This window comes from Leptodactylus fuscus, chromosome 6 (genome assembly GCF_031893055.1).
Source record: "Leptodactylus fuscus isolate aLepFus1 chromosome 6, aLepFus1.hap2, whole genome shotgun sequence".
In the NCBI taxonomy this organism is placed as follows: domain Eukaryota; kingdom Metazoa; phylum Chordata; class Amphibia; order Anura; family Leptodactylidae; genus Leptodactylus; species Leptodactylus fuscus.
In genome coordinates, this window is record NC_134270.1 from 22,763,426 (window position 1) to 22,783,765 (window position 20,340).

Consider the following 20,340-nt stretch of genomic DNA (forward strand, 5'->3'; position numbering starts at 1 on the left):
GTGCAGTATATAATACAGGTCTGCGTAGGATGGAGAGGCAGTGTACTGTACAGCAGATAATACAGTTCTGCATACGGCAGAGAGGCAGTGTACTGTCCTGTATATAATACAGGTCTGCGTAGGGCGGAGAGGCAGTGTACTGTCCAGTAGATAGTACAGGTCTGCGTAGGGAGGAGAGGCAGTGTACTGTCCAGTAGATAATACAGGTCTCTGTTGGGGCGGAGAGGCAGTGTACTGTGCAGTATATAATACAGGTCTGCATAGGGTGGAGAGGCAGTGTACTGTGCAGTAGATAATACAGGTCTGCGGTGGGTGGAGAGGCAGTGTACTGTACAGTATATAATACAGGTCTGCGTAGGATGGAGAGGCAGTGTACTGTACAGCAGATAATACAGGTCTGCATACGGCAGAGAGGCAGTGTACTGTCCTGTATATAATACAGGTCTGCGTAGGGTGGAGAGGCGCTGTACTGTACAGTATATAATACAGGTCTGCGTAGGTTGGAGAGGCAGTGTACTGTCCAGTAGATAAGACAGGTCTGCATACGGCAGAGAGGCAGTGTACTGTCCAGTAGATAATACAGGTCTGCGTAGGGTGGAGAGGCAGTGTACTGTCCAGTAGATAATACAGGTCTGCGTAGGGTGGAGAGGCAGTATATAATACAGGTCTGCATAGGGTGGAGAGGCAGTGTACTGTCCAGTAGATAATACAGGTCTGTGTATGGTGGAGAGGCAGTGTACTGTACAGTATATAATACAGGTCTGCGTAGAGTGGAGAGGCAGTGTACTGTCCAGTAGATAATTCAGGTCTGCGTAGAGTGGAGAGGCAGTGTACTGTACAGCAGATAATACAGGTCTGCGTAGGGTGGAGAGGCAGTGTACTGTACAGTACATAATATAGGTCTGTGTATGGTGGAGAGGCAGTGTACTGTGCAGTAGATAATACAGGTCTGCGTAGAGTGGAGAGGCAGTGTACTGTACAGCAGATAATACAGGTCTGCGTAGGGAGGAGAGGCAGTGTACTGTACAGCAGATAATACAGGTCTGCGTAGAGTGGAGAGGCAGTGTACTGTACAGTAGATAATACAGGTCTGCGTAGGGTGGAAAGGCAGTGTACTGTACAGTATATAATACAGGTCTGCGTAGGGTGGAGAGGCAGTGTACTGTACAGTAGATAATACAGGTCTGCATAGGGTGGAGAGGCAGTGTACTGTACTTACAACCTACACAATTACTACACAACAATCATTTCCTTTATTTTGGTATTTTCTGTGTTAATGACAAATCCTCCTTCCACCAAATATTAAAAGTAATACAGGACCATCACCCCCATCATCTCCAGTCACCAGAGCAGGTGAAATGTTAAATTCCAAACACATCAAATGGTTACAATCACTACCGACCCTTGACCCTGAGGGGGCCTCAAAGTTTCCTCTGCCACATAAAATATATTACTATTCTAAATGGCAAAAAAATCGGTAGGGGCTCCATTACAGAATTCGTATTGGGGTCAAGGAGTTGAGTTAAGCATTTGGGAGGAGTCTATTAATCATTTGTCCAGCAGGGGGCACTGACAGTCCCGGCCTGTTACATAGCAGTACCTGCTTAATATGGCGTTTATTCCTTGTAAGACTTCTCATTGGTACACTGAATGTTTCTGCTTGGCCTGTTCAGATATCTGCTGTAGGTGGCAGGGGATGGTAGAGGTGGGTGTGACGTGGTTATTATATAGGGAGGAGTCTCTTTGCAAGTATTTTAGGTGCTGGATACGGGCCACGATATACCCCCTCAGTATGGCCCTAGTGCTGTCCAGGGTGCTTTGAGAACTTGGACTTTAGGCCTGAGCTATTACATATTCCTGGAAGAATCTATCAGCAGTGTCCGGGGGTGAAGTCATCATCTAATTATGGATTCCACTGAGGGGATGATGGGGGTTATCTCTGGGGTCCCAGATTGTTGTGATACTGAGGGTGATAAGACACGTCCATCATGGTCGACCTTTATATACAGTATAAAATCATCTATAATAAACGCGTATATAAGCGAGTGTTGGGGAGGGGTTCAGTCCTCAGAGGGTCAGGGTGTGCAGAATGTCTCTTGCCCCCAGACTTATCAGCGTCCCCCTTTAATCTCCTGTCATCCTGGGGCAGGGGGCATCTCACATTTCAGGCTCTGCGTCCATACAAGTTTCCCAAGGGTTCCTGGGCATACGGGGCAGGGAGATGAGGACGAGGGCGATGCCGCAGATGAAGAGCAGCACGAAGGCCGAGCAGGCGCAAGCAAAAGACCAGGAGTAGTAGTACTCAATCCACACCGTCTCCTTACTGTCAATCATCCGATGCACTGACTGACGAATGACCTCAGCCGAGATGATCATACACAAGCCTGAAAGGCACAGAGCACAGTGTGAGCCAGAGAAATGTCCTATAGAGACGTCAGGGGTGGAATAATCTGCAGGATATATCACTATGTATCTGTCAGGAGGCAGAGGACAGAGCAATGTTCTGCAGATGTCTAGCGATATCAGAGATCTAATAATCTGCAGGATTTATCTCCTTTATGTATACCAGATTAGACTGTATACCTGTCAGTAGTGCATATCTCTAGAGAGGTCAGAGGTCTAATAATCTGTAGGATATATCATTATGTATCTGTCAGGAGGCAGAGGACAGAGCAATGTTCTGCAGATCTCTAGAGAGGTCAGTGGTGTAATAATCTGCAGGATTTATCTCCTTTATGTATACCAGATTAGACTGTATACCTGTCAGTAGTGCATAGCTCTATAGAGGTCAGAGGTCTAATAATCTGCAGGATATATCACTATGTATCTGTCAGGAGGCAGAGGACAGAGCAATGTTCTGCAGATCTCTAGAGAGGTCAGTGGTGTAATAATCTGCAGGATATATCACTATGTATCTGTCAGGAGTTAGAGAACAGAGCAATGTTCTGCAGATCTCTAGAGAGGTCAGTGGTGTAATAATCTGCAGGATTTATCTCCTTTATGTATACTAGATTAGACTGTATACCTGTCAGTAGTGCCTATCTCTAGAGGGGTCAGAGGTCTAATAACCTGCAGGATATATCACTATGTATCTGTCCGCTCAGTATACAGCTCCCACCCTTCTGACTACTTGCTGCGACTGTCTTGTAGTCAGAGGACCCATGAACTTACCTGAGAAGACATAGAAGAGTCCAGCGGGCTTCAGTAGGTAGTCCAGCTTCTCATTGAAGGAGAGCAGTGTGCACACGGTGCCCATGGCCATGAAGCCAACCCCAATGATGGCGATGGCAGCTGCCGAGATGCTGTACTCTGCCAAAACAAACAATACGCGGCCTTCATCAGGTTCTGGCCGGGGGTGACCCCTCACCAGTACAATATGGCTGACAGTCACAGAATTCTGAAAGTCCCCAGAGATGGCTAGGAATGAAATCTTTCTTAATGGCCAACTAAAGATGATGACAGATTGCAAGCTTTCAGGATATCTCAGATATTTTCCTCGGGCAGAAGGAAGGGGTCTGAGATGTCCCGAAAGCTTGCAATCTGCCATCATTATTAGTCGGCCATTAAAAAAGGTCTCAACTACTGAAGAATCTCAATTTTATTTATATTTCATATCCACTGGCTAACACGGTACAAAGATATTTCTTCCTTATAGGAATGAAATCATACTGCTTACACAGTTGAGGGTTTGTTACAATGTATCAGTATACATATTAAACATTTGTACTGCTGTGTTGTTTGCACTGAAACATTGTAGCAACCCTTCAGCAGTGTGAGCAGGAGTCGGTCAAGGCACATTTTTAGCTGTTCCCATTCACTGACAGCAAGTAGAGATCTTGATCGTAGAGAAGTCTAAGTATACAGCGCCTCGCAGGAGATCATTAGGGTTATGTGGGCATCCTCTGGGGATCGGAGGTGTAAATCCGCAACCAACAGCTGGGAATTATTTGCTGTCCTCAGCTATCAGCACAGATAATGGACTCTTTCAGGACTATGGCCCCATTTAGAAATTCTTTTCCACCAGCCTCAAGCCATTAGAATAACCACATTATATGGTGCCATGTTGTGGCTCCTCCGCCGTATTTCCTACACAACCTACTGCCCTTTTTATGTACCCTACACCCTCATGTCACTTTGCTCTGCCTCCATTTCATCATATATATCCCTGTCATGTCCCCTGCACCCTCCACCTGTAGGTCACTCCACTGTGCACCATCCTATCATTCACTTTTACCCATGCTCCATTTTTACCCCTTTACTGGCTCCTGCCTAATGCCTGGCACCCTCAGGCCACTTTGTCCTGTCTCTGCCCCTTTATCACACATCTCCCTGTTACGTCCCCTGCACCTTACATCTTAGGTTACTCCACTGTGCACCATCCTATCATTTACCCATGCTCCATTCTCACCCCTTTCCTGGCTCCTGCCTAATGCCTGGCACCCTCAGGCCACTTTGTCCTGCGCTGCTCCTTTATCATACACTATTTTATCACCTATTCTTCTCCACCTGCCCTGTTGTCATATTTAGTTACTCCTGCCTCTCTATACATCTAGGAGCTTGAATTTATACCTCTGCGCCATCTTTACATCACCATGCACCATCCTAACATCTCCCCTTCCCCAGCTTCTTCATCACGCTCCATACATACCCCTTCCTGACATCTTACACTCTCTGGTCACTTTGTCCTGTCTCTGTCCCTTATTCATTTTTCATCCCATCACCTACACTTCTCCATCTGCCCCGCTGCCATCTTTACTTTCTTCTGCCTCTCACTAAGCCCTTTGACTTAGCTATGAAAGTTGCAGTAGTTGTGGTTGCAGTCAGGTGGGGGAGGGGGACTTTGTTGCAAAGTTTGTATTGGGGTTCAAGACCTTGAACTAACACCTATGTATGCCCCATCTACACAAAGACACTTTGTCTGGTCTTTGCCATCACACATTACCTGACCAACTCCTGCCATTATGCACCAGATTACCCAGAAGTCCCATGATACTTGGGCACGTTGTCACCCCTCCAACATGTCCCATTCTTTCACTGGCCTGGCCCCCTCCCCACTTCTTTTACACTCTTCTCAGCCTTTATGTCACCTTCAAATCCCCTTACACCAATTTTTCTCTGAGCACTTTGTCCTGCTTGACCTCCTTGATGCACCAAAATCCCAGGTACCCAAGAAACCTACACTAACCCCTCAAATCCCAAACACAAACTTACCCCATGTACCCCAGACTCTATTTACCTTTCTGTGTGGTAACTTGTAGGATCTCTGCGTTTTCTCCGGAGGTGAAGTGCTTGAAGTAAGAGCAGTTAACATCTGGAAGAGAGAGCAGAGGTCAGAATCACACCGAACACAAACATTTAGTCACTGACTAATTTGGTGCCCTCTCTGCCCCTGGAGCAGACATTGGTCAGTACAGATGTCTCTGGAGCTGAATGTTGTTGCTGTGAAGTTACATTACTGTGATACTATCCAGGGCATTATATACACTGATAGGCATTTTTCATGATTTTTTTGTCTCTTGCTGTCACTCTCACTATTCTTGGCACTCTCACCTTTCTCTCTCTACTCTTGCCACTATCGCCAGTCTCACCACTTTCGCCACTCTCACTTTTCCGTGCACTTGCCACTGTCATCACTTTTACCATTTTCGGCCCTTTCGCAAACTGCCACCACTCGCTTCTCTCCTGCCACACTCACCTCTCACTTCTCTCTTTCACTACTCTTACCTCTCTTGTCACTCCACTCTCTCACCACTGACCACTCGAGCTCTCTTGCACTCTCGCCTCCTTTGCCATTCACCACTCTCGCTCTCTTGCACTCTCGCCTCCATTGCCACTGACAACTTTTGCCTCTCTTGCACTCTCACCTCCTTTGCCACTCACCACTCTCGCTCTCTTGCACTCTCGCCTCCTTTGCCATTCACCACTTTCGCCTCTCTTGCACTCTCGCCTCCTTTGCCATTCACCACTCTCACTCTCTTGCACTCTCGCCTCCTTTGCCACTGACCACTTTTGCCTCTCTTGCACTCTCACTTCCTTTGCCACTGACCACTTTCACCTCTCTTGCACTCTCGCCTCCTTTGCCACTGACCACTCTCGCTCTCTTGCACTCTCGCCTCCTTTGCCACTGACCACTTTCGCCTCTCTTGCACTCTCGCCTCCATTGCCACTGACCACTTTCGCCTCTCTTGCACTCTCGCTTCCTTTGCCATTCACCACTCTCACTCTCTTGCACTCTCGCCTCCTTTGCCACTGACCACTCTCGCTCTCTTGCACTCTCACCTCCTTTGCCACTGACCACTCTTGCTCTCTTGCACTCTCGCCTCCTTTGCCATTCACCACTCTCACTCTCTTGCACTCTCGCCTCCTTTGCCATTCACCACTCTCACTCTCTTGCACTCTCGCCTCCTTTGCCATTCATCACTCTCGCTCTCTTGCACTCTCGCCTCCTTTGCCACTGACCACTTTCACCTCTCTTGCACTCTCGCCTCCTTTGCCATTCACCACTCTCACTCTCTTGCACTCTCGCCTCCTTTGCCATTCACCACTCTCACTCTCTTGCACTCTCGCCTCCTTTGCCATTCACCACTCTCGCTCTCTTGCACTCTCGCCTCCTTTGCCACTGACCACTTTCACCTCTCTTGCACTCTCGCCTCCATTGCCACTGACCACTTTCGCCTCTCTTGCACTCTCGCTTCCTTTGCCATTCACCACTCTCACTCTCTTGCACTCTCGCCTCCTTTGCCACTGACCACTCTCGCTCTCTTGCACTCTCGCCTCCTTTGCCACTGACCACTCTTGCTCTCTTGCACTCTCGCCTCCTTTGCCATTCACCACTCTCACTCTCTTGCACTCTCGCCTCCTTTGCCATTCACCACTCTCACTCTCTTGCACTCTCGCCTCCTTTGCCATTCACCACTCTCACTCTCTTGCACTCTCGCCTCCTTTGCCATTCACCACTCTCGCTCTCTTGCACTCTCGCCTCCTTAGCCATTCACCACTCTCGCTCTCTTGCACTCTCGCCTCCATTGCCACTGACAACTTTTGCCTCTCTTGCACTCTCACCTCCTTTGCCACTCACCACTCTCGCTCTCTTGCACTCTCGCCTCCTTTGCCATTCACCACTTTCGCCTCTCTTGCACTCTCGCCTCCTTTGCCATTCACCACTCTCACTCTCTTGCACTTTCGCCTCCTTTGCCACTGACCACTTTCGCCTCTCTTGCACTCTCACTTCCTTTGCCACTGACCACTTTCACCTCTCTTGCACTCTCGCCTCCTTTGCCACTGACCACTCTCGCTCTCTTGCACTCTCGCCTCCTTTGCCACTTACCACTTTCGCCTCTCTTGCACTCTCACTTCCTTTCCCACTGACCACTTTCACCTCTCTTACACTCTCGCCTCCTTTGCCACTGACCACTTTCGCCTCTCTTGCACTCTCACTTCCTTTGCCACTCACCACTCTCGCTCTCTTGCACTCTCGCCTCCTTTGCCACTGACCACTTTCGCCTCTCTTGCACTCTCGCCTCCTTTGCCATTCACCACTCTCGCTCTCTTACACTCTCGCCTCCTTTGCCACTGACCACTTTCGCCTCTCTTGCACTCTCGCCTCCATTGCCACTGACCACTTTCGCCTCTCTTGCACTCTCGCTTCCTTTGCCATTCACCACTCTCACTCTCTTGTACTCTCGCCTCCTTTGCCACTGACCACTCTCGCTCTCTTGCACTCTCGCCTCCTTTGCCACTGACCACTCTTGCTCTCTTGCACTCTCGCCTCCTTTGCCATTCACCACTCTCACTCTCTTGCACTCTCGCCTCCTTTGCCATTCACCACTCTCACTCTCTTGCACTCTCGCCTCCTTTGCCATTCACCACTCTCGCTCTCTTGCACTCTCGCCTCCTTTGCCACTGACCACTTTCACCTCTCTTGCACTCTCGCCTCCTTTGCCATTCACCACTCTCACTCTCTTGCACTCTCGCCTCCTTTGCCATTCACCACTCTCACTCTCTTGCACTCTCGCCTCCTTTGCCATTCACCACTCTCGCTCTCTTGCACTCACGCCTCCTTTGCCACTGACCACTTTCACCTCTCTTGCACTCTCGCCTCCATTGCCACTGACCACTTTCGCCTCTCTTGCACTCTCGCTTCCTTTGCCATTCACCACTCTCACTCTCTTGCACTCTCGCCTCCTTTGCCATTCACCACTCTCACTCTCTTGCACTCTCGCCTCCTTTGCCACTGACCACTCTCGCTCTCTTGCACTCTCGCCTCCTTTGCCACTGACCACTCTTGCTCTCTTGCACTCTCGCCTCCTTTGCCATTCACCACTCTCACTCTCTTGCACTCTCGCCTCCTTTGCCATTCACCACTCTCACTCTCTTGCACTCTCGCCTCCTTTGCCATTCACCACTCTCACTCTCTTGCACTCTCGCCTCCTTTGCCATTCACCACTCTCACTCTCTTGCACTCTCGCCTCCTTTGCCATTCACCACTCTCACTCTCTTGCACTCTCGCCTCCTTTGCCAATCACCACTCTCACCATTCTCAATACTTTTGTCTCTCTCGCCACTCTCGCCTCTCTCGCTGCTCCCAGCAGCTGTCTGATTCCAACACATTTCCTGCAGGTTTTCTGGTTCATTACTGCGATTCCCGGACTGCGGTCCGCAGAAACACGAGCTGTCGCATCGCATCACGTCACCCCTCCCCTGACTGCTCTCCTTCCTTGCAATATTTTTAGCTTTTTCAAAGAGCAGATGAAAACAAGACTCAGATTTAAGAAGGTGAAAAACAAGCGGGGAACACTTCTTAATCCACACGAATGACCTATGGCCACCAGATCACCGCCATCTTGGTTGGAAACCATATAAAGGGGCAGGGCTTAGCGTGTTTGGCTACCTATTATAGACAGAACAGTGGGGGAAGGTTTCTGTTTCAGCAAGCTGCCTCCCATCCACAGACTCTGAAACAAGATGGCTGCCTCCATGGACATGTTTCTATTTGTTAAGGGGACACCTTTGATTCCCCAAGCCAGCGCCATTTTCCTATCACTTTCAATATCATATCAGATAAGTCCCAGTAACATTATACGTGTGCAGTTCTCCCTGTTGCATTGCCTGCTGACTGTTCACATTCTGACGCCTCCAGGTTTCCCCTAATACCATTATATTATCAGGACAAGTCCATGTTCATTAGCACAGTATCATCTTGCACTTGCCGGCTGGTGGGATCAGCAGCTGCTAGGTGAGGATGATGGCTGATCACTTTCTGTCCATACACTCCCTGCTTGTGCTCGTATTAACATTGCTGCATCCACTTATCACTGCAGATTCTGAATCGTGGCTTCTTGAGTCAGCAGGCAATGGAACAGTGCCCCTGGTGGCTGATCTTCTCCATTACAATCACAGTTCCTTTAGGAGTCTCTCACAGATTCCATTATCAATCATAGACACAAAAGTGCAGATTGCTCATTGCGCCAAATTTATTCATGCACTTTGCGCCATTTTTGCATGCAAATATTCTCTCTTGAAATAAACGTGGCTTATAAAACCCCATATTTACGACACCGCCATGAACATGCATGGGCAGTTTTAGGAGGAGAAGGCCGCCATTGTCGTAGGATGTGTCATATGTTACACCTACAATATGTGATATTATGTCACGAATACATTGCTATCAGTCATCTTGCTGTATATTATAGGAGCGCATACGCAGTGTATTTATAACCCTCCATCTATATCTGGTGTGATGAGTGGTGGGGTCCCCCTGTGCTGTCCCCCAGTAGCGGCCTGTCTGCTGCTGTCAGTCACTCTGCGGCGGTGATATGCGGACAGCTGGCTGTTTATGAGCACAGTGGCGTGCTGCAGGCCGCTCCTCCTGTTTTATGTGAAATGCTGGAGATTATTATTAGATCAGATACCATTTGCTGCAATAAATTCTGCTCCGCAGGGACATCGGGCAGGTGCAGCAATAGTCATCAGGGTATAGGTCTTCATTGTGACTGATCAAGGGCACCGAGAAGCTAAGGGCCAATCATTGACCAGGGGCCCAATAGGAGTCTCCACCCAGGGGCGTAACTACCGCGGTAGTGGCTGCCACAGGGCCCGGACACTAGGAGGTCTGGCAGAAGCCACCACTGCTGCGGATTTTTAATTAATTAATTTTTTTAAAAGTCTGTTACCTGCTTGAGTAACTCTAACATGTAACAGGCCCTATTTACTTACCGATCCTGGTTCCTGCTTACGGCCGCCGTCCCCTTTACTTCAGCGGAGGCCACTGTGAGCGGGAGCTGGGATCAGTAAGTTAGGCTGCGGGCCTTACAAAAACTATTATTATACTCGGGGGTCTTTTCAGACACCAAGTATAATGATCAGAGGACCAGGGGAGGTGTGGGAACATAAAAAACCGTGTTATTTACCTCTCCAGGCTCTGGAAGGCTTTTGTGCTTACTTGGTGATGCCACAGATGTCATGTGGCGCCGGGGCTTGCATGCTTATACATTGTGACGCAAGCCCCGGCTCAAGTGACGTCCCGTACATCATTGAAGATGGCCGACATTACTATGGGGCATAGTGGCCCCTGCACACAGCATTATCCCCCTTAGTGGCCCCTGCACACAGTATTATTCCCCATAGTGGCCCCTGCACACAGTATTATCCCCCATAGTGGCCCCTGCACACAGTATTATCCCCCATAGTGGCCCCTGCACACAGTATTATGTCCCATAGTGGCCCCTGCACACAGTATTATGTCCCATAGTGGCCCCTGCACACAGTATTATCCCCCATAGTGGCCCCTGCACACAGTATTATCCCCCATAGTGGCCCCTGCACACAGTATTATGCCCCATAGTGGCCCCTGCACACAGTATTATCCCCCATAGTGGCCCCTGCACACAGTATTATCCCCCATAGTGGCCCCTGCATGCAGTATTATCCCCCGTAGTGGCACCTGCACATAGTATTATCCCCCATAGTGGCCCCTGCACACAGTATTATCCCCATAGTGGCCCCTGCACACAGTATTATCCCCCATAGTGGCCCCTGCACACAGTATTATCCCCCATAGTGGCCCCTGCATACAGTATTATCCCCCATAGTGTCCCCTGCACACAGTATTATCCCCCATAGTGGCCCCTGCACACAGTATTATCCCCCATAGTGGCCCCTGCACACAGTATTATCCCCCATAGTGTCCCCTGCACACAGTATTATCCCCCATAGTGGCCCCTGCACACAGTATTATCCCCCATAGTGGCCCCTGCACACAGTATTATCCCCCATAATGGCCCCTGCACACAGTATTATCCCCCATAGTGGCCCCTGCATGCAGTATTATCCCCCGTAGTGGCCCCTGCACATAGTATTATCTCACATAGTGGCCCCTGCACACAGTATTATCCCCCATAGTGGCCCCTGCACACAGTATTATCCCCCATAGTGGCCCCTGCACACAGTATTATCCCCCATAGTGGCCCCTGCACACAGTATTATCCCCCATAGTGGCCCCTGCATACAGTATTATCCCCCATAGTGGCCCCTGCACATAGTATTATCCCCCATAGTGGCTCTGCACACAGTATTATCCCCCATAGTGGCCCCTGTGCACAGTATTATACCCCATAGTGACAGTATTATACCCCATAGTGACATAGGGCCATGTCATAAGTTTGCCGCGGGGCCCCGCCATTCCATTTACTCCACTGCCTCCACCAGTTAATGTCTCAGATAACAGTTATTATATTAGGGTCACCTCTTTGCTACATTTCTCCAGGCAACTCCTTGTATATTTGGACAGAACATGCCACAGGGTCGGAGAGGCACAAGGTATGAGGACAAGTGACCCCAACCAGCCCCGTGTCAACCATGGGGGGGCGGGGCAGTGTAAATGATCCAATACAGACGGCCAGGTGCCACCCAAAGTCCCGGGGAGTGGAAGGCGTGGGCACCATGTGAGGGGCTGAGACATCTTATATTACAGGGTTAATGAGCGCCGCATTCTAGAAACTGAGAAGCAATGACTGGAATTTTCATGGCTGAACATAATGTATATCCCAATCACTCCATATGGCCTGAACCTCGTACAATACATCACTCCAATCCTGAAGTACTCTGCGCTGCTGGAGAAGCTGCTCTTTACACTATGTAACCTTCAATCATATAGAGTGGCTGATCAGCACAGAGGCCCAATACATCTGCACAGTATACGTGTAGTCAGCCTCCCTCTCCTATAGTGCTTAGCAATAGAAGTGGTACTGTGCAGCGCCTCTATACAAAGCAAGAGAAGTGGTACTGCGCATTGTTTATATACAGAATAAGAGAAGTGGTACTGTGCAGTGTCTATATACAAAGCAAGAGAAGTAGTACTGTGCTGCGCCTATATACAAAGCAAGAGAAGTGGTACTGTGCAGTGTTTATATATAGAGCAAGAGAAGTGGTACTGTGCAGCACCTATATACAAAGCAAGAGAAGTGGTACTGTGCAGCGCCTATATACAAAGCAAGAGAAGTGGTACTGTGCAGTGTTTATATATAGAGCAAGAGAAGTGGTACTGTGCAGCGCCTATATACAAAGCAAGAGAAGTGGTACTGTGCAGCGCCTATATACAGAATAAGAGAAGTGGTACTGTGCAGTGTCTATATACAAAGCAAGAGAAGTAGTACTGTGCAGCGCCTATATACAGAATAAGAGAAGTGGTACTGTGCAGTGTCTATATACAAAGCAAGAGAAGTAGTACTGTGCTGCGCCTATATACAAAGCAAGAGAAGTGGTACTGTGCAGTGTTTATATATAGAGCAAGAGAAGTGGTACTGTGCAGCGCCTATATACAGAATAAGATAAGTGGTACTGTGCATTGTTTATATACAGAATAAGAGAAGTGGTACTGTGTAGAGATGAGCGAGAGTATTCCTTCGAATACCTGACCTGCATAGTTATTGGTGTAAAAAAAAAGCGCCAGGGAAGGTGTGTGTGTGTGTGTGTGTGTGTGGGGGGGGAATCAAACCGAGTACACCAATAACTATGCAGGGGAGGTATTGGATCGAATATTACTCGCTCATCTCTACTGTGCAGTGTTTATATACAGAGTAAGAGAAGTGGTACTGTGCAGTATTTATATGTTCTCTCCGTGTTTCAGTAGGTACTTCAGTTTCTTCCAACACTCCAAAGACACACTGATAGGGAATGTAGATTGTGTGCACTATATGGGACAGTGACTGACAATGTCTGTAAATTGCTGCAGAATATGATGGCGCTATATAAGTAAGCATAATAAATAAATATAAAAATATATAGAGCAAGCGAAGTGGTACTGTGCAGTGTTTATATATAGAGCAAGCGAAGTGGTACTGTGCAGTGTTTATATATAGAGCAAGCGAAGTGGTACTATATAGTGTCTACATACAGTACAAGAAGTGTACTGAGATGTCTCTATCTACAGAGCAAAAGAAGTGTTACTGTGCAGTGTATACAGTACACAGGACAGGAGACACAGTACTATGCAGTTTCTATATACAAAGCAATAGAAATGGTACTGTGCAGCGTCTATGTACAGAACAAGAGAAGTGGTACTGTGCAGTGTTTACATATAGAGAATGAGAAGTGATACTGTGCAGAATTTATATCAGGATTCTCTATTGGCTGCTGAACCTGTAATACCAAACTGAGAAGCTTTTGCAGCTTGAGAGGCTTCTCGGCTTGGTCCAGTTAGCAGCTGAGCAGCTTTATAAGACCCCGCCCTCCTGACACAGGCGCCGACTAATTAGTTTGGTTCCTAGTTTGGCTCTCCATTTTATCTGTGTACCTGTTTGCTTATTGGCCTTTGGTTTGCTCCCTGGATACTCTATTTGCCTCCTGATTCTGCTTTGACATGTCTAGTGAGATTTTTGACACTTGGCTTGGTTCCTGAATTCTGCTCTCGTCTCCTGATTTTGTATATTACATTCCCCTTACATCCGACAGAAGCACAACACATGGGGGTATTCCTGCCTCTGTGTGCTGTTAGGACAGGTGGAACTTTTAATTAATCAACCTTCCCCTTTAAGAGGTCAGGGAAACCTCCCCCCTGTGGTTTTTTTCTGTCCTGTGTGTGGGACAGGTGGAGGAGGCCCTATGGCGGCCCTATGGCGGCCCTGTGGTTGTTACTGACATTTTTTCAGCTGGGTTGCAGCTCATGCTAAGGGATCCATCCCTAAGGGGTTTCCTGCTACATCCCCATGTGTTGTGCTGCTGTTGGACGTAAGGGGAATGGATTATGTAGATAATCTGCTTTCCCTTAGTTCACACAGCAGCACAAGCTGTCCTCCCGTTATGTTGCTTTCTTAGTTGGTATTTTTCTGATTTTTTAAGTACTTCTAATAAGGTTTCCCTGACCCCTTAAAGAGGAAGTTTGATTAATTAAAAGTACCGCCTGTCCTAACAGCACACAGGGGCAGGAATAAGGGATTAAGGGAAAACAGATTATCTACATAATCCTCCATTCTCTCCTGGTTTTGACCCTGCTTGTATGACTTCTCTTGTCTCCACACAATTGTGTAAATTTTAGTGGACTTTTTTTGGATTCTGCAGCAGTGCATTTATTATTGGTACATCCGTCTGTTTGGTGGCAATTCATATTCCCAGATTCAGCGCAAGTCCAACTCTCCTCATGGTGAGCTCTGATGAAAACGTCTGGGGGTCGGTCTTGGCTCACAGAAGTGCTTGAGCCATTTATCAGCCAGTAACCTTATTGTGGCCATGTATCTACATTCATAACAGTTTATATACAGAACAATACAAGTGGTACAGTGCAGTGTCTATATACCTAGCAAGAGAAGTGGTACTGTGCACTGTCTATATACCTAGCAAGAGAAGTGGTACTGTGCACTGTCTATATACAGAGGAAGAGAAGTGGTACTGTGCACTGTCTACATACAGAGGAAGAGAAGTGGTACTGTGCGCTGTCTATATACAGAGGAAGAGAAGTGGTACTGTGCACTGTCTATATACAGAGGAAGAGAAGTGGTACTGTGCGCTGTCTATATACAGAGCAAGAGAAGTGGTACTGTGCGCTGTCTATATACAGAACAATACAAGTGGTACTGTGCACTGTCTATATACAGAGGAAGAGAAGTGGTACTGTGCACTGTCTATATACTGAGGAAGATAAGTGGTATTGTGCAGTGTCTATATACAGAGCAAGAGAAGTGGTACTGTGCACTGTCTATATACAGAGCAAGAGAAGTGGTACTGTGCACTGTCTATATACTGAGGAAGAGAAGTGGTATTGTGCAGTGTCTATATACAGAGGAAGAGAAGTGGTACTGTGCACTGTCTATATACTGAGGAAGAGAAGTGGTACTGTGCACTGTCTATATACAGAGCCAGAGAAGTGGTACTGTGCACTGTCTATACAGAACAAGACAAGTGATACCGTGCAGTATTTATATACACAACAAAAGTAGTGGTACTGTGCAGCATTTATACACTGCACAAGGGAAGTGGTACTGTGAAATAACTGTATATAGAAAAATTGTACAGCGCAGTTTCTATATACAAAGCAAAAGAAGTGGCACTGTGCAGTGTCTAGATACAGGTCAAGAGAAGTTCTACTGGTGCTGTCTATATAGGACAAGAGAAGTAGTACTGTGCAGTGTTTATAGTCATGACAGGAGAAGTAGTACTGTGCAGTGTTTATAGTCATGACAGGAGAATTGGTACTGTGCAGTGTTTATATCCAGAACAAGCCAAGTGGTACTGTGCAATGTCTATACACAGAGCAAGAGCAGTGTAACTGTGCACTGCCTATACAGGACAAGGGAAGTGGTACCATATAGTATCTATGTGCAGAGGAAGAAGAATGTGCAGTGTCTATATACAGAGCACGAAAGGTAGTACTGTGCAGTGTCTATGCAGGACAAGAGAAGTGGTACTGTGCACTATTTATATACACAGCAAGAGTATTAGTGCTGTGCAGTGTTTATATGTAGGACAGGACAAGCAGTACTGTACCCTTTCTATATACAGAGCAAGAGGCATAGTAATATGTAGTCTCTATATATAGAACAAGAAACATAGTATTATACATAATGGAAGAGAAGTGGTACTGTGCAGTGTCCATATACATAATAGAAGAGAAGTGGTACTGTGCAGTGTCCATATACATAATAGAAGAGAAGTGGTACTGTGCAGTGTCCATATACATAATGGAAGAGAAGTGGTACTGTGCAGTGTCCATATACATAATAGAAGAGAAGTGGTACTGTGCAGTGTCCATATACATAATAGAAGAGAAGTGGTACTGTACAGTGTCCATATACATAATGGAAGAGAAGTGGTACTGTGCAGTGTCCATATACATAATAGAAGAGAAGTGGTACTGTGCAGTGTCTGTATACACAGGACAAATAATGCAGCACTATGCAGTGTCCATCTACAGGATAAGAGAAGTTGTACTGTGCAGCCATATAATCCCCCATGGTTTTGCTAGTTGCCCCCTTGTACCCTCTCCACTTGTCAGTGTGGGGGTCTTCCAGCTGGGGGCAGTAGTGTACATTGCAGTCACCACTGGGGTCTCAGGCACTTGGACCTCTGGCTAGTGGGGGATGTGATTGACATGGCGTGTGACATGAGACGTCTCAGCAGCTGGTATGGTGCCACATTCCAGGAGACGTTCTGGGATCCTGATGAAGTTTAGGAAGTTACATGGAGGCTTCGGCTGTGCAATTCTTGTCCTGACAGTCACATGTTGCGATATGCGGACGTTACTAGCTGTGTGACACTGATCAATATGTCAATGAACGGTGGGGTACGCAATGTACAGTCACACGTCTCCTAATCCTGAATGAGCACACAATGGTATCATCCTATAGGTAGAAGAAACATTTCTATATCTTATATCTTCCTTATAAACATTAGGCTTCACTTCTTCACCAATGTCAGGATCTCTGCTTGCTGTCAGTGAATGCGGAGCTTCTTACACCTACACCTAGTTCTGTGACAAAGCTGATGGTCTGTTACAGTGTACCCAGTCAGGGCAATCCTTTGTGGGCTCCAGACGAGTCATATGGGGAGGAAAGTAGATTATGAAGAAAACATGGACTCCATTATAGTCTAGGAGGTCCGTGTGCTTTCATCAGCTCACCGATTGTCAATGCGTTCGGTATTCTGTTTGGGGGGTCCCCAAGCGAACTCCCCGAATGGAATACTGAACGCAGATGTGAACCAGGCCTTACATGTTACATGCATTTATACATTGTATTTATTCACTGCTTCTGTGGTTTCCTTGGGATTGCTGACACTGGATCTGATTGTAACAAACCCTCAGCTGTGATTGGGTCTGTACTAGATTGTTTCCATCCAGTGATAGCAGCAAGCAGAGATCCTGAAAATAGTGAGGATGTAACACAAAGTCTATGCAGACACTTGTGCCGCTTATCTCCTGCCCCGGCCTGGTGTCCCCAATAAAAATTCAAACTCATTGCTTATAAGAGTATTATTCCTATTGTTTCCCTCTGGATTAGACTTCTGGCCCACCTAACCCCCATATCTAAGTGACATCAGTACCAACCAATCAGATTCCAGATCTCTGTATACGTCATTTATAGTCAGTGAAACAATGTATCTGGTGTTACCATTGAAACCAGTTTGATACTATGTTACTCACGGCTGCCATCACTTATCAACGGACCATTTGGTGAGAATTGTGCCACTTTGGTGAATGTTTTCAGAGATTCTCTGACCATTGCAGTCAGTGTCTGGCCCTCAGGTAGTCAATTAACCATACGTTAAGCCCCTCGTTTGCCCCATTAATGGTCCTGTCTCTTACCTCCAGGAAGGCTGAGGGGGCCGCACGGTTTGCTGATCACATCATTCCCCTCCACGAATATCTTCTTGGTGCACAACCGCCATAAGCCGAAGTGCGCCATCTCACACGGTTCATCATAATTGTCCACTTTAGGGCTCATGACGGCCCAGTGGTCGCTCATCACAGCCGCCAACATTAGGGACACCCCAATGAGGATGATGAAGAAAGTGACCCGGATCTTCAAGGCTTTTAATTCCTTCATGATGGCAGCTCTTGACCAGGGGTCTCACCAGTGGGTATTTTCCAGGCGTCTTGTGCTTGTTGTGAGTTTGTCTTGTCACCTCCTGGGCTTTGGTGTCTCTGAGGCTGCGGCTGAGATTGGAGAAGGGGCTGGGCCGGACCCGCAGCTGTTGGGATCTGTCAGTGTAGCTTACACGCAGCGCGGAGGATGCCGGGACCTTCTATTAATGCAGGATCTGTTGCTTTTCTCTTTGGCCGCAGTGAAGTTGTTGCTGTAAATAATTACATTGTCTCTTCCTGACCTCGGCCCTTGATTGTTTGTGGAAGAAATAGAAGGAAAACTTCCAAAAACTTTTCTAGTCTCATTATTGTTCCATTCTTTATGGTAAAAAGTCGCCACATGTGGAACAGGGACAGCAGTAAATCCATCATCCGGGGACATCGCCTGGCGGCATGGAGGATTTATGTCTCTTAATCTTTATAGAAACGTAATGGAAATTGAAATCCATTTTTTCAATTTTCTTAATGTGGACGATATATTGGGTTACAGGAGTATATGATGGGTGGCGGGCTTTTATATTGTGTTATTTGGGTGTATGATGAGGGGTGGGCTCCTACTTTGGGTTATGGGGGTGTATGATGAGTGACAGGCTTCTACAGCACAGTGCAAAAGTTTTAGGCAGGATTGGAAAAATGCTTTCAGATATTGAAGGGTTAATAGTTTACTTTTGTCAATTAACCAAATACGCAGTGATGGAAGAAAAGAGAAACCTAAATCCCATCAATATTTGGCGTGACCCCCCTTTGGCTTCCATCAATTCTAGTTCCATTTGCCCAGGATTTTAAAGGATTATAGACAGGAGTTTGACCTTTCAATTCTACAGGTTATAAGATCATTATTATATGAAGGTGGGAACACGATCTGAAGCAGAAGCAGCTGTGTACGAGGCCGCAGAACAGCCAAACTCTGTTCCAAAGAGGAGGTTGTGTAGGACAGAGTCCTCTCACCATGGCAAGACTGAGCGCAGCAACAAGGGAGTTCCTCTGCATCAGTAAGACCTCTCCTAGATAGACATTACACTGCAGAATGGGGGCTCACTATGTGCCGTTCAAGATGTTTTAAAGCAGCAGCAAGAAACGGGCAACGTTGAGGACCATAGACACAGTGGTCGGCCAAGACGTGAAAGACGTATCATGCTTACTTCCCTTAGAAATTGGAAGATGTCCAGAGGTGCCATCAGCTCAGAACTGGCAGGAACCAGAGGAACCGAGTTACACCATCTACTGTACGGAGAAGTCTGGCCAGAAGTGATCTACAAGAATCACAGCCAAAAAGCCAAACCTCCAATGTGGAACCAAGGTCAATGACTCAACTATGTATGAAATCATAGGAACTGGGTGCAGAACAGCAGCAGGTGCTCCGGAGTCAAAATGGGAAATATTTGGCTGTAACAGAAGGCAAATAGTTCTCTGAATGTCTTCAGGTAACAGTGAGGCTTGGTGGAGGGGCCTGGCAAGTTTGGGGCTGCAATTCATCAAATGAAGTTTGGGATTTGGTCAGGGTTTTCTGGGCTAAAATATCGATGACCTATCCTAAAGACAGGCTGTCAATGTTAAATTGATGAGGATCGATTTCTGGAACCCCCATCTATCTGCTGTTCTCAGCAACTGATATATAGAAAATAGAGCAGGAAGCAGACAGCTCCGTTATCTGTATAGTGGCCAGGCCACTGAAGGCAGAAGGCACGTGTCATCAGTCATCTGGGTGCACGCATCATTGTGGAAGGCACGATAGATCAGCACAAATATGCATCTATCCTTGCGGACCATGTTCACCCCTACATGCAAATTGTTTTTCCTACCAGCAGGACAATGCGACGTGTCATAAAGCTCGCAGTGTACGTGTGTGGTTCGGGGAGCACCAGGATGAGTTTACCGTACTCCCTTGGCCAGCAAATTCCCCGGACTTGAATCCAATAGAGAATCTGTGGGACCACCTCGATCTGGTGTTTCGCGCCATGGATGCTCAACCGCGTAACCTAGCGCAGCTGGCCACGGCACTGGAGTCGGCATGGCTCAACATCCCAGTGATCATCATCACAACATCCCCTCTCTTCCTGCACGTCTCGCAGCCGTCCGCTCTGCCAAAGGTGGTTATTCTGGATTGTGACAGGTGGTCACATTAACCGGACTGTGTACTTGTCCATGAGGGAGGCGTCCGGATGGCTCCAAATTTATTCTGCAGCAGGACAATGACCCCAAACATACAGCCAATGTTATTCAGAATAAGGTGTCCTAGAAGTGATGATATGACCCCGACAGAGTCC

General features: G+C 47.4%; 1 protein-coding gene across 1 annotated transcript; it reads right to left on the reverse strand.

Moving 5' to 3' along the window:
* Positions 1 to 1,230: 1,230 nt before the first annotated feature.
* On the reverse strand, positions 1,231 to 18,151 carry CACNG1 (calcium voltage-gated channel auxiliary subunit gamma 1). The gene is made up of 4 exons (XM_075279536.1): positions 17,795 to 18,151; positions 5,237 to 5,311; positions 3,172 to 3,309; positions 1,231 to 2,384 (listed from the first exon to the last, which is right to left on the reverse strand). The coding sequence occupies exons 1-4, from the start codon at positions 18,033 to 18,035 to the stop codon at positions 2,158 to 2,160; spliced, it is 681 nt and encodes a 226-aa protein (XP_075135637.1). The 5' UTR covers positions 18,036 to 18,151; the 3' UTR covers positions 1,231 to 2,157.
* Between the last annotated feature and the right edge of the window lie 2,189 nt (positions 18,152 to 20,340).

Bases quoted from the DNA above. Each gene is read 5' to 3' on its own strand.
- CACNG1 (XM_075279536.1), bottom strand. From the start codon at position 18,035: ATGAAGGAATTAAAAGCCTTGAAGATCCGGGTCACTTTCTTCATCATC. The intron at 5,312-17,794 runs GTAAGAGACAGG...TCTCTCTTCCAG, and splicing joins CCCCCTCAGCCTTCCTGGAG to ATGTTAACTGCTCTTACTTC. The intron at 3,310-5,236 runs GTAAATAGAGTC...TTGTTTTGGCAG, and splicing joins ACAAGTTACCACACAGAAAG to AGTACAGCATCTCGGCAGCT.